Source organism: Urocampus carinirostris, chromosome 11, assembly GCF_059441175.1.
Source record: "Urocampus carinirostris isolate Australia breed hairy pipefish chromosome 11, RoL_Ucar_1.0, whole genome shotgun sequence".
Taxonomy (NCBI): Eukaryota; Metazoa; Chordata; class Actinopteri; order Syngnathiformes; family Syngnathidae; genus Urocampus; species Urocampus carinirostris.
This window is the reverse complement of record NC_142359.1, coordinates 20,434,915-20,447,369: the sequence shown is the minus strand read 5'-3', so window position 1 is coordinate 20,447,369 and position 12,455 is coordinate 20,434,915. Positions and strand designations below refer to the sequence as shown.

The following is a 12,455-nucleotide window of genomic DNA, read 5'->3' as shown; positions in this document are numbered from 1 at the left end:
CTTCTCTTCAGCATTTACATGCTTCCATTAGGTGATATTATTCGCAAGTATAATATCAGTTTCCATTGCTATGCAGATGACACTCAACTATATCTCCCGATGGAGGAATCTGCCACACTAAACTGTGCAAATTTGGAGGCCTGCCTCACTGAGATAAAAGAGTGGATGTCACTCAATTTCTTGCGTCTTAACTCTGAAAAGACCGAAATGTTAGTCATTTGTCCATCTAAATGCTGCGACTTATTCTCTAAAACTGTTGTGAACATTGACAAATGTCACATCACACAGAGTGACTCACTTAAAAATTTAGGTGTCACATTTGACCCCAATCTGTCCTTTCAAACACATGTGAAGAAAATTACTAGAACCGCTTTCTTCCATCATCGTAACATTGCTAAAATTCGTCCTATACTGTCTCAGTCAGATGCGGGGATTATAATTCACGCGTTTGTTACCTCCCGTCTCGATTACTGTAATGCACTACTCTCCGGTCTTCCGATGACCAGATTCAAGAGTCTTCAGCTGGTACAAAATGCCGGAGCGAGGCTTTTAACTAGGACAAATAAGTCCGATCACATCACCCCAATTTTGGCTAACCTGCATTGGCTCCCTGTTAGCCTAAGATGTGATTTCAAGGTTCTCTTATTATTATACAAAATCATACATGGACTTTCCCCCTCATATCTTTCAGATCTGATTTCCCCCTATGTTCCGGCCCGAAGCCTTCGTTCTGAGAGCGCCGGTCTTCTGGTGATCCCAAGAGCCAAGAAGTGTTCCGCTGGTTCGAGAGCGTTCTCCATCCGGGAACCGGTGTTGTGGAATGCTCTTCCCCCTGAGATCCGATCTACAACCTCAGTGGAAATGTTTAAATCTAAGCTTAAAACTCACTTCTACTCTATAGCATATGAATAACCTAAACTGCTCATGTGTAATAACCTGTGAAGCCCTTTGAGACTCTTTGTGATTAATGGCTATACAAATAAAAATGAATTGACTTGACTTTCTTTTTTTCTTTATTTTTTCTCCCCTTTACCTCCTTTTTTCTCTCTCTTCATTAAACTTATGGCAAAAAATTAAATGAAAAATGTTGCGGTTTAGTCACTTTGGGTCTCAATAGTTTGTATTCTTCCTAGTGCTTTGTAGCACTTGTTTTCGGTTGCAGGACACAATGGAGCGACATGTAGTGGACAGATATTACACACGGTCCCTTTAAAAAATGTTAAATGTATCATAAATACATGTTAAGAATAATTCATGGAAAAGATTGATTTGATGCATTCATGAAGAATATTTAAAGACGAGAATTATTTTTTTTAAAAACGTTTAAAAGTTCATTATATCAAAATTACTCAAAGCGATCTTAAAAAAATAGTTTTTGAATATGTAATTAATTTAATTTGGTTTGTCTAAGTGTGCCCTGCAGCCAAAACTATGAATAAATGAAATTGTGTGGGCCCTGCTGTAAACAATCCAACATAGGTCAAAGTACTCCAACGGCCAAATTTCAGTCCCGCCCCACAGTTTGGGTATATACAAAAGGCCATCGGGCCACAGAAAGAACATGAAAAAACACAGGCAAAAATATAACCTTTTATAATTTCAAACTAATCGTTTTATTTCTACAGCAATACCAACAAGGACATTCATTTTTACAAGAGTGTATTATGTTTATGGTCTACAAGGAAGCTACATTTGGCTTTCCGATTTGGTTCTTCCCACTCGCGGAGGACGGCAGAATCATCTTCTCCAGAAGGTTCATCATGCGCTCTTGCAGCTGCATACATTGGACCTGAACCAGGTTCTGCTGGTGCAGGGCCCGCCGGACTTCCCTGCAAGTGTCCTCGATGGCTTGGTTGGAGCGCTTTTGTTGCCGCAACATGGCCTGCATCAGCTGAAGCTTCTCCCGCTTGAGAGAATGCCGTCTTTTTGTGCTCTTAAGCTTGGAAACAGGACGGGAGCTGAAAAGGAGGATCATCGAGAATTTTAACTGAAAATGTAAAGTGTCTGCATTTATATAGTGCTTTTCAAGTCACTGAAGACCGCCCAATGCACTTTTACAATGTGCTTCACACTTACCCATTTACACACACTCACACACCGATAGCAGGGTCGCCATGCAAGGCAACTACTTGCTTATCAGGGGGTTTAGGGATTCAGTGTCTTGCCCAAGGACACTTCGACATATAACTGGGAATCAAATCTGCGACCTCTTGATCTCAAGATGAGCGCTCTACGTCCTAAGCTACTGCCGCTACTGAGAACAGCACTTTGATGTCAGAGATCAGAAAAACTTGTGATATTACGATTTTGTTACCGGGTTATAATTATTAAAAGTCAACCACTAACACATCATGCCACTTAGAAATCCATCCATCCATCCATTATCTGCACCACTTATCCTCATTAGGGTCGCGGGGGTGCTGGAGCCCATCCCAGCTATCTTCGGGCAGTGGGCAGGGGGACACCCTAAACTGGTTACCAGCCAGTCGCAGGGAGCACAGGGACAGACAATTCTCGCTCATTCACACCTAGGGACAACTTGGACCAGCCAATTAACCTAACATGCATGTTTTTGAAATGTGGGATGAAACCCACACAAGCACGGGGAGAACATGTAAACTCCACACAGGAGGTTTGATCTCATGACCTCAGAACTGTGCCGCACACGCGCTAACCACTGCGCCGCCATGCTGCCCCAGTTAGAAATCCAATTTCCTAAAAAATCACAATGACCTAGCACTGGTGAGCTATTTTAAGAACCTGTAGGTGGGCTACTCAAGTGTATTTAGGGGACTACCTGTTAACCTTGGGCACCCCATTGGAGACCCCCAATAGAGCAAGACTATGTTATTAAAAAGAGCATTATTTTCCTTATAGTTATCTCGATTTTTTCCTAGTGAATTGTTATCTCAATTTTATTTTAGAACCAGATGTACTCATGAAAACAGCCACACGTTCCTGATCCCTGTTTTAAGGGCTTTTGTAGTCAGGTGACGTGGAAGGCTTCACTAAATACACTCGAAGATTGCCTGGCGGCAGATAGGTCAAGACGGGGCCAGCAGTTACCCTGAGCCTTGCGTCCGGTCACTGTCAGAGCTCCATGAGTTCAGCTCCTGCTTGACCTCCATTTCATCCGAGGAGCCCGTGTACTCAGGCAGGTAGCCCATCGTCTCTTCCTCCAGCGGGGCCGTGTGGTCGTTGCTGACCTAGGAGTAGGAGTAAGATCTTTAGCCGGAGCCCGAAATCCGGTTAGCTGATTCAAGCAGACAGGAAATCGACAAAGGTGAATAGTAGATGTCGCATTGCGATACCTAATTTTAACGCCACCTGGACGACCAGCAACCCTAAGCCCAGTGACACGGCACAGGGCCAGCTAACCCCCCCTGGCCCCAAATATATATAAAAAGGAGGAAGGAGGTTAGATGTTACCATAAGCTTTCATTCACGTAGGTTACCCTCAATGCGAAAAATGCAACAACAAAAAAATCAGATTTGGCACTTTTAGTTTTGTTGACTCAGCATTTTTCTTTTGCAAAAAAAAAACAAGAGGATGACTGAACAGCTGCCTTTCAACTTCTGGTCTCCAGCTTTCTTTTGTTTTCTCCTTAGATACTTTGCATCCTGTGTTTAATCTTTTCCAAACAATATATATGTAGACAATTACATATTTAGGCTGTTTGTACCCTGATATCAGGATTTTACTCTCTATCTGGATTCAGTGTTACTGTCATGATTTGCCCATTCCCCTTACCTGTGCCCGCTCGTTTGGCCCCAGCTGCTGCTCGTTTCCTGACAGGTTCCCCTCCTATTTAAACTCAACACTCTCACTCCTGGTCAGTCCGTCAGCAAACCTCCAAACATGCAAGGCAAGCACTTTTTGACTCTGGCCCCCGTCTGTCCAGTCCTGTCCTGTATCCTGCTCGTCTGCCCCTGGCGTCCCAATCGTCCCCGTCTACCTGACTTGATTCCTCCCTCCGACCACGCTCCGATCTCCCGTCCCGGCTGCCCGACTTGTTTACGTCCTCTGAAAACGCTCCGATCTCGAGAGCTTCCTGCTTTTCCTGCCCAGCGAGCACCAGATTGCTGGAGTTTGTTTTCCAGCACCTGACGCCTCTGCTTCTTCAATAAGGCTTGGTGTGAAACGTTACGCGTTTGGGTTTACGTCTGTTCTGGGTCTGACAGTTACTCTTTGGGTTTTACGTTTTTATGTGCTAACGACCCATACAAAAATAGTTTTGCGTCCAAACACAGGTGATGCTCAGTAGCCTAGATGGTAGTGTGCCGGCTTTGAGACTGGGAGGTCGCTGGTTCGCGCCTCGACCGACACATACCTAATTGGTATAATGGCGGCGCCCTCTGGCTGCGGCTGCACCGACTCGCTACAACGGGTCAGGTGTATCGACATTTCGTTCTGTGTACATTGTTACAAAGAATGACAATACAAAGGAAATTATTATTATTAATTAAAAATGGTGCACAACTATTCTAGTTTAACCTAGATTTGTTAAAAAGTACAAGCTTTACTGTGTTTTCATTAATCACCTTTCCCTTTCCTGTGTCCTCACTAAAAGAATATGAAATTACAAGTCCCTGCAAATTAAGTCGACTGGTCAACCGTTCATACAACTTTTCATGGCCAAATTCAAGCACTTTTTAAGGACTTTTAAAGCCAACTTCCCCAATTTTCTCCAGGATGATAAAAAAATGTGATCCACGTATTGTCAAAAATATATCTGTGATTTACAAATGCCATTTTCAATCTTGCGTGTGCATTATTTAAGACGTATGATTCTTAGATCTTGACTGAATTGGGAATTGAGACAAATCTATCCCAATATAGGTAATGGGTAAAGATGACAGTAATATGTAGCTTCCATTTTCCATTTTCAGTTGCAGAAAGTTTTTCCTGTGACAATTTACCACGGGGAAACGCTACCTTAATTTTTTACTTGGCCGATCATAAATGTCCATAATTGATGTATAGGCCTTGCATCAAACACATTTTATAGTGTCCTGTTTGGGTGTGGGATGCGCCTGTCCGTAGGGGGCGATGACGCTTTATAGGAAAACGACTTACAAACTAATGCCAGCTGCCGTTAATCACAAGAGAAGAAACGCAATGGCAAAGGTAGGCCACCAGAGAGCAGTGCCGGCATCATTTTTAAGCAGACTTGTCGAGAGACCCGGCAACAATTTCAAGCATTTACAAGCACTTCACCTTCAACTCAAGCACTTTTCAGTCCTTGAAAACACATTAAAATTAAAGCTTTTTTAAGGATTTCAAGAATCCGTTCTAACCCTGCTGGTCGGGCTTAATTTCGTAGGCCCAATCTTACCTCTACCTGGGAGGAAGTTCCAGCGCCCGCCAAATCTCGGGACTCGGTTCGGTTGATTTCCCAGTTGTTTCGTCCGACCTCCAAAGGCATGGATAGGATCTTCTCAATGGCCTTGTAATACGGCCAGTCTGGTGTTTCGCCGCTTTCCGTGCTGTTCGATTTTAGACGCCTGTTTAAAATAAAACGTTAAAAACAAACGATGGACGGCACTTTCAGCGGTCGGTTGGGAAAAGTTGAACCGTGACTGGCCTGTATTGGAATGACATATTCGTGATCTTCATCTTGATTTCCTCTTTGAAGCGTTGCTCACCGGTGAGCTGGAAGAATCTCTGCGACATCCTCTCGTAAACCTTAGCGTTTCTCTTGCTGCTTTTCAGCTCGTTGTGGTTTTCCTCCCAAACGTATAGCAAGGCCTTCATTTCGCCGTCGGTCCAGTTGGGGGCTCGCCGGTGCTTCTCGCCGTGGGGGTGAGAAAGAAGATAGCCAAAGTCATCTCCTGTTGCCATTTGCCCCTGCCCCCTAAAAGGACCTTTAAAAGGCTTTTATGGTTTTGTGTGGTGCAGTGAGCCTGCAAGGTGAGAGGGTTAGCATATACGCCAAGGTCTGTCTTTACACTTCCCCCACCCTTACAGACTGAAAGGGCACTCAATATGGGGCCTAAAGCAGGAGAGCAATCCGGTTAAAAGCTTTTAGTGCTGGATGATGTCACAGTTGCCTGGGCGACGGGAAAAGGAGGCCTTTTTTTTCCATGCTAACCACTCCCACTCTGCCCACCCCCACCTAAATTCCTGCTGCTGCATCGGGCTGTGACATAAAAAGCTTTTAGCTGAAAGGCAGCAGTGTGAGCGGGCGCCATGCTGAAATGCGATCGGCGGGCGGGGGAGGGGAGAAAAGCGGGCACACTGCCTTTTGTTTCCTTGACGACCAGGGAGAGAGGAGTGGGATTCTTTAAAAGCTTTTGTTAGATCAGTTTACCAAAGTTGGTGTGCGGATCTTGTATTTTAGTGCGCACGATCACAGTGGATCTCTGAAATCATCATTGATTGTTATACATGATCACGATTTTCACAGAGAACCTGCTGAACAGACGAGGGATCGCCAACCCTTTTGAAGCCGGGAACTACTTTTTTTATTGGGCTACCAGTTTGATAAGCATTTCGAAAATAACAACCTGTCATGTTATTACCACCAGGTCAATCGTCTGGACAAAGGATTCACCCAGTGGGGAAATGGAAAGCAGCAGAGAAAAAAAACTAACGTAATGACCAACAACCCTCAAAGTATCAAGTCAAGTCAAGCCATGTGTATTTGTATAGCCCTTAATCAAAAGAAGCGTCAAAGGGCTGTACCTATTATTACACCAGCCCCTGATCTAAAACCTGCATGAGGGCAAGGAAACAAACAAAACCTCAGCATGAAGAAATTAAGAACCCTCAGGAAGGGACCGCACATAAGGTAATCCCCCTTCCAGGAAGACCAGGCTGCAATGGATACACAGACATCATCAACATGAAATATAGGTCATTCATAGGCTTAGGATATAAATGTATTCAAGCCTAGATTTAAACTGTTCCACTGAGTTTGCAAATAGAATTTCAAAGGCCAAAAATTCCACAGCACCACGGCATGAATGGAAAACACTCTCAAAACTGCGGTTCCATCAGAAAACAACACTGACCAGATAACAAAGATGCTGTATTTGAGTCAATGATTGATCATGTGGTAAACATTGCTGATGAAAATCACAAAAGACTGCATGCAACGGGGATCAAACCCGAGCAGTGGCGGCGAGTATTACAGGTGACATACGGTGAGGCACTATATCTCATCTCACCGTCACACTATTTCTACCTGCAGCACCAGAAACAACAATTTGCGCAGTGCACTCTGAAGTATTAAAGGGTATCACCACAGACATCACCATTGAGCACCCGTCACCAAATTCAAATATCTTGGAAACCATGGATAGCTTAAATCACAGCCGCACTTTCCAGACTTAAATCTTAAGTCTCGGGGGACAAGAACATAGCAGTGAAATCAAAGATCAGACTCATGCAAGGACGGTTACTTCCATCTTCCTCTCCTCTCGCAAGACATGGACTCTCACAGAAAAGCTGGAAAGGAAAATCCAGGCTATGGAGATGTGATGCTACAGGAAACTTCTGGGCATCAGCTACTTAGCCCATGTGACAAACGAAACAATGCGCAACACCATCAGAGGGAACATTGGACCCTACGAAGAAATGTTGTCAACTGTACGCAAAAAAGAAACTGCAGTGGTATGGTCAGGTCACAAAATCATCAGGAATGGCCATGGTCTTTCTCCAGGACACATCCCAAAGGGGCATGAGGAGAGGGAGACAGAAAAAAACTGGACCGACAACATCAAAGGAACAGTGAAAAAAGTTGTCCAGAGTTGCTAGTGCAACAACGATACAGGCGGTTAATCCATGATCCAGTAAGCGTGAACTATGTTATTATTAAAACTTAAGTTATGGTACACTCATTCAACCAGTAAAACATCAGAAATAAAATTTCCAGGAAAATGAAAATGACTAGTCACTAGTGAGCTATTTTCAGAACCTGTTCACGGGCTAATCGGGCGTTCTTGTGCCCAAGGGTACCAAGATCAACACCGCTGGTATCAGTAGCGGACCGTGCATTTCACACCTCGACCTTCAGTAGTGCTGTGTTTGAAAAAAATGAACCATCGTTAACTATGTTATGGCTATGAAACAATATATCATAACCTCCTTAAATTGCAGTATTACATAGTACTATATCAATATTTAATTAACCCAAAATCTTTTTCAATCGTGCTCAAAATCCATTCTTCTTTCTGTCCTCAAGTAGATTTAAATGCCTCTGTTGTAAAATGTAAATTCTTTCCTATCACCATCGAAGCCAATACTAAAAGTCCTGTCCTATTGTATTTCCGGCATAGGTTTTTATTTGATTTAGGGCTGAAAATATCTGTTCGACAGAAGCAACGGTTATTTATCTTCACCTTTTCATTGTGAAACTTCTGTTGCCGCCCCCCGGCAAATCAGAGTTTGTGAAACCAGTGACATTTCAGTAGGCCCGCTAGAAGGCCCTGGCTCACAAACTCAGAATCTGATTGGCTAAGCCAACAGCCTTTTTGTCACAAATTTTATGCCTCAAGGCCTGCAGAAGGGATTGTGAAAGCCTCCAGGTAGATATCTGACGCTCGCAACACGTAATGGTTGAAATGAAAGCACACATTTGTAAGCAGCGAAATTGCAAATCCCAGAGAAAACAGGCCTCAGGGATGTGATTTGACCAAAGTGAAATTATCTGAAAATTAGCCGGGGGTCTGGGGGCCGCGGGCACCCAGCTAGGTCCAGGGCAGTGCCCTGGTGGGGGGACAAGTGGGGCGAAGCCCCCCGGAGCTCATGGGTTTTCCGTGTTTTTAAGTACTTTCAATGCACTCAGATATATTTTCTGTCACATTCTAGATGAATTATAACATCACTTAATATCACAAATATTGTTTTCTATTTTCTACTCATTAAAACATTCAACATATTTACAGGAATGTACAAGTGTTCATTCTTGAGCACAATCCATTCACATGACACAAACACTACTTCCTCCTAGACTTTATTGCTTTGGAATGGGTCTTTCTAGCCTGCTTCTGTGCAGCTTTGATGGTTCTTCTTCTTGAGGCAGCCTTGCTCATTTGGGTGTCCTGTTTCAGAGCAAGTTCTGTTCCTTTTGCAGACAACATAGCTGCTTCTGCATCCTTCTCCTCCCTGTACCTTTTGGAGGATGTCCTCAGATTTAGGCACAGTTTGGACTGCACAGGATCCATCAGAATGTCTTTCCTTCCAAAATGGCTGACAGAGGTGGTCTTTCTTGCTCTTAGGGCATATTTCACAGTCTGGATAGAACTGTATGTGGCTATGTCCATTCTGCATGCTTTGGGGTTCAGGACATCACCCATGACACTGAAAGCCCCCTCTACTTGCAGCCCATGGAAGCAACTCATGAGAGCCTTCACCATCTTGGCCAAGGTTGGGTATCTTCCAACAGCAAAGACTTGAGCCCACCAACGATCCAGTGCAATTGCCTTCCCCTCTGAGTCCAAAGGTGTTGGCAACTCACTGTCCAACTGGTATTCTCTCACCTCGAGATCATAGTTCCCCAGCTCTGACTCATCAAGGACATTGGTGACCGACGATGACAGCTATTTTTAAATTTCCTAAATCATATTTTAAATGTTATAATTTATTTTTTTAATAGCAGCGTATCCGAATATTTGATAAATGAAAATACAATAATTATAGGCCCTACAGTAAAGTGTTGGTGTAATGTACACATGAAAATCTATTATTGTAGTTGTTAAATATGTATGGCCATTTTTATTACGTTATAATATTTTCGAAAAAAAGGGGAAAACTGTCAAATGCATTTGAAAAGTTTACCACCTACCTCGAAATTCACGACTCTATCAGCAACTGGTACAGGTTGTTGGGGTGGATCACGTCTCTCTATTACCGCTTCCAATTGTGATGTCAATAAGGGATGGAGGCCGTAAAGTTTTGGAGTTTTCGTTTGGGCACCGAAACTTCCAGCGATGGAATCATTTGTTGTTCTTGACTGGAGTTCTTTCACGTGTTTTTGGCTCTTTGCGTGACTTTCAAGAGCTTTGAAACCTCTCCCACCATAGTCAATGGTATCATCGCACCAAATGCAAAGCGCTTTCCCGGCACGATCGATCTTCCGAATAAAGTCACGGAACAAATTCGTCACAGTCTTCTTTCCAACATTTGTAGATAATTCCTTCTCCAACCAGTCCCATCGAAACTTGTTTTTTACGATCTTATCAATTTCTTTAACTCGCGGAGCATCTTTGCGTTCGATCACGGACATCTTTCTTTAAACACCCGGCAAAAATGTGTGAGAAATGAACAATGGCATACTCCTATGCCTTTATAACAAGCGCGTTTATTGGTCAACACGGAGACTTCAACCAATCGCAAGATCCGTTTCATTTCAGTTACGGAAACACAAAAATGGAATGCTGTAGAGACGAAATCGGATTTTTTACCACTTAAAACATCGGAAATTTTAAAATTTTATTTTTGGAAATAAAAAAAGCGGAATTCTGCGAATTAGCGGAAAAATCACATTCCTGAGGCCTTTTCAAAAGCACCGTAAGAGCCTATGGCTGCAAGGCTTTGAAATAACTGACTGGATTGAGGACATAATTTGCAATGTCCGCATTTGCGGTGTCAATTTGATATCTGGTAAGTTATTGCCGCGATCTGGTTTAGATTTACTTGAATGTTGGAATGTCTTAATAAGTGTAAGTCGGATAAGTGTCAGGGAATTGGAAGTGTTAAGTTTGCTACTACTACTTTAGCTAGAAGATATTTTATAATAACAATATTTATAATAATAATTATAACAATAACATTGTTATGAATGTACATTTTATATAATGTAAATGTAATAGTAATAATAATACTGTCACTGACCAGAACGGACACAGAACTCAATAGCATACGTTTCTCAGTTTTTATTGAAAAGAAAGGGAGAGTAAGGCTTGCTTGCTTGATCCGAGGATTGACGGAAAACAGGAGCGAGCGAGGCGGGAGTGACACTTGCGTGTCGGACGAAGACAGGCGGGAATAGTAAGTCATTTGGCCGGCGCTGGAGATCAGAGGCGAGTTCGTAATCAAGGTCGTAGGCAGGAGGCAGGCAGGTAACGAGGCAAAACGGGTCAGGTAACGGGGGCAGGCAGAACGGGCGTAATCAGGTCCAGAAACAGGTCGAAAAACGAAGATCAGGCAGGAGAAAGGTTTAGCAGAAACGGAGTCGGATGGGAATGCTCACTGACTGGAAAACAACAGCTCGCAACAATCTGACAATGACTGAGAGGAAGCCGGGGGTTTAAAAAGGGAGTGTCCACCAGTCAGCTGTCCGGGCTGTTGGCGCCAAACAAGCTGCCGCAGGTGCTCCAAATTGGCAATCACAACAAATACGATATTATATTGTTAATAATAATAATTGGTGATTAATTGTCGTTATAATTATTAGTATTGATTCTACCAACACAAACGCTGTATTTAAGGTGGGTGCAAGCTAAGGAAAGTAAATTATTCCAAAGTTTATCTGATGTGTTCACTAAGCAACTATTTTGCAGACCTATCTATCTATCTATCTATCTATCTATCTATCTATCTATCTATCTATCTATCTATCTATCTATCTATCTATCTATCTATCTATCTATCTATCTATCTATCTATCTATCTATCTATCTATCTATCTATCTATCTATCTATCTCTCTCTTTCTCTCTCTCTCTCTCTCTCTCTCTCTCTCTCTCTCTCTCTCTCTCTCTCTATCTATCTATCTATCTATCTATCTATCTATAATGCAATGTTAAATAAAGAGCGTTTTTCAAAAGATTTACACGAGAAAGTGTTGATATGAAGTCAGACCCTTTGTTTGATAACTTTGCTGCGTTTGTAAAGAAGCACCCAAGCACTTTACTCCTAAGCCATTGTCCTAAAAAATGAAACTATAAAAAATGGCCAACAATATGCCCAATTTATTGCCACACACCGTAATGCTATAAACGGTTGGGTCAAATGGTTAACTTGTCTTCCTTTTCTTTCTCAGGGTTTAAAGTAGATACAATCCAGACTGATAATCCAAGGAACAGACTAATCTAGTGATAATCGTGCTCTGTGCAATTCAGGATGGAGAAGCAATTGACTGGTTTTGTTTCTAACTGTTTTTTTAACGAGCCATTGATCGCCCTCTCAGACAAGATTTCTTCATGATTAATCTGTGGATAATGCTAGATGATTGATGATGAGGATCCACCTATAAGATGTCTTTTTTGCGGCAAATTTAAAGTAGGCTGTGATATCATCCCTTTGCATTGCAAATCATGCTTCAATAATTATTTTTATGATAAGGGGAGCTATTAGCTATTCGTCCTATGACCCAGAAAAAGGGTGGGTGATACTGGGATTTTTGTAGTGATCCGGTCAAAGTTAATACATGGTATTATCGATCGATATTCAAGACTTTTAAAGACTTTCTTTATGCTTTTTGAAATCATATTTAAGACCACGTAGACCAA

The 12,455-nt window shown here is 42.6% G+C and overlaps 1 protein-coding gene across 4 annotated transcripts; it reads right to left on the bottom strand.

The window, feature by feature from the left end:
- Nucleotides 1-1,601: 1,601 nt before the first annotated feature.
- msantd1 (Myb/SANT-like DNA-binding domain containing 1) lies at nt 1,602-10,239 on the bottom strand. Of its 4 annotated transcripts, none has more exons than XM_088347649.1 (5): nt 9,789-10,239; nt 5,586-5,788; nt 5,337-5,505; nt 3,067-3,206; nt 1,602-1,958 (listed from the first exon to the last, which is right to left on the bottom strand). In XM_088347649.1, exons 1-5 carry the CDS (start codon nt 10,227-10,229, stop codon nt 1,676-1,678), a joined length of 1,236 nt encoding a protein of 411 aa, XP_088203775.1. In that variant the 5' UTR covers nt 10,230-10,239; the 3' UTR covers nt 1,602-1,675. The 4 variants fall into 4 exon arrangements, with proteins under 4 accessions (XP_088203775.1, XP_088203776.1, XP_088203778.1 ...); XM_088347650.1 differs by having other exon boundaries at nt 5,343-5,505; XM_088347652.1 differs by lacking the exon at nt 9,789-10,239 and having other exon boundaries at nt 5,343-5,505; nt 5,586-6,142.
- Nucleotides 10,240-12,455: the final 2,216 nt, after the last annotated feature.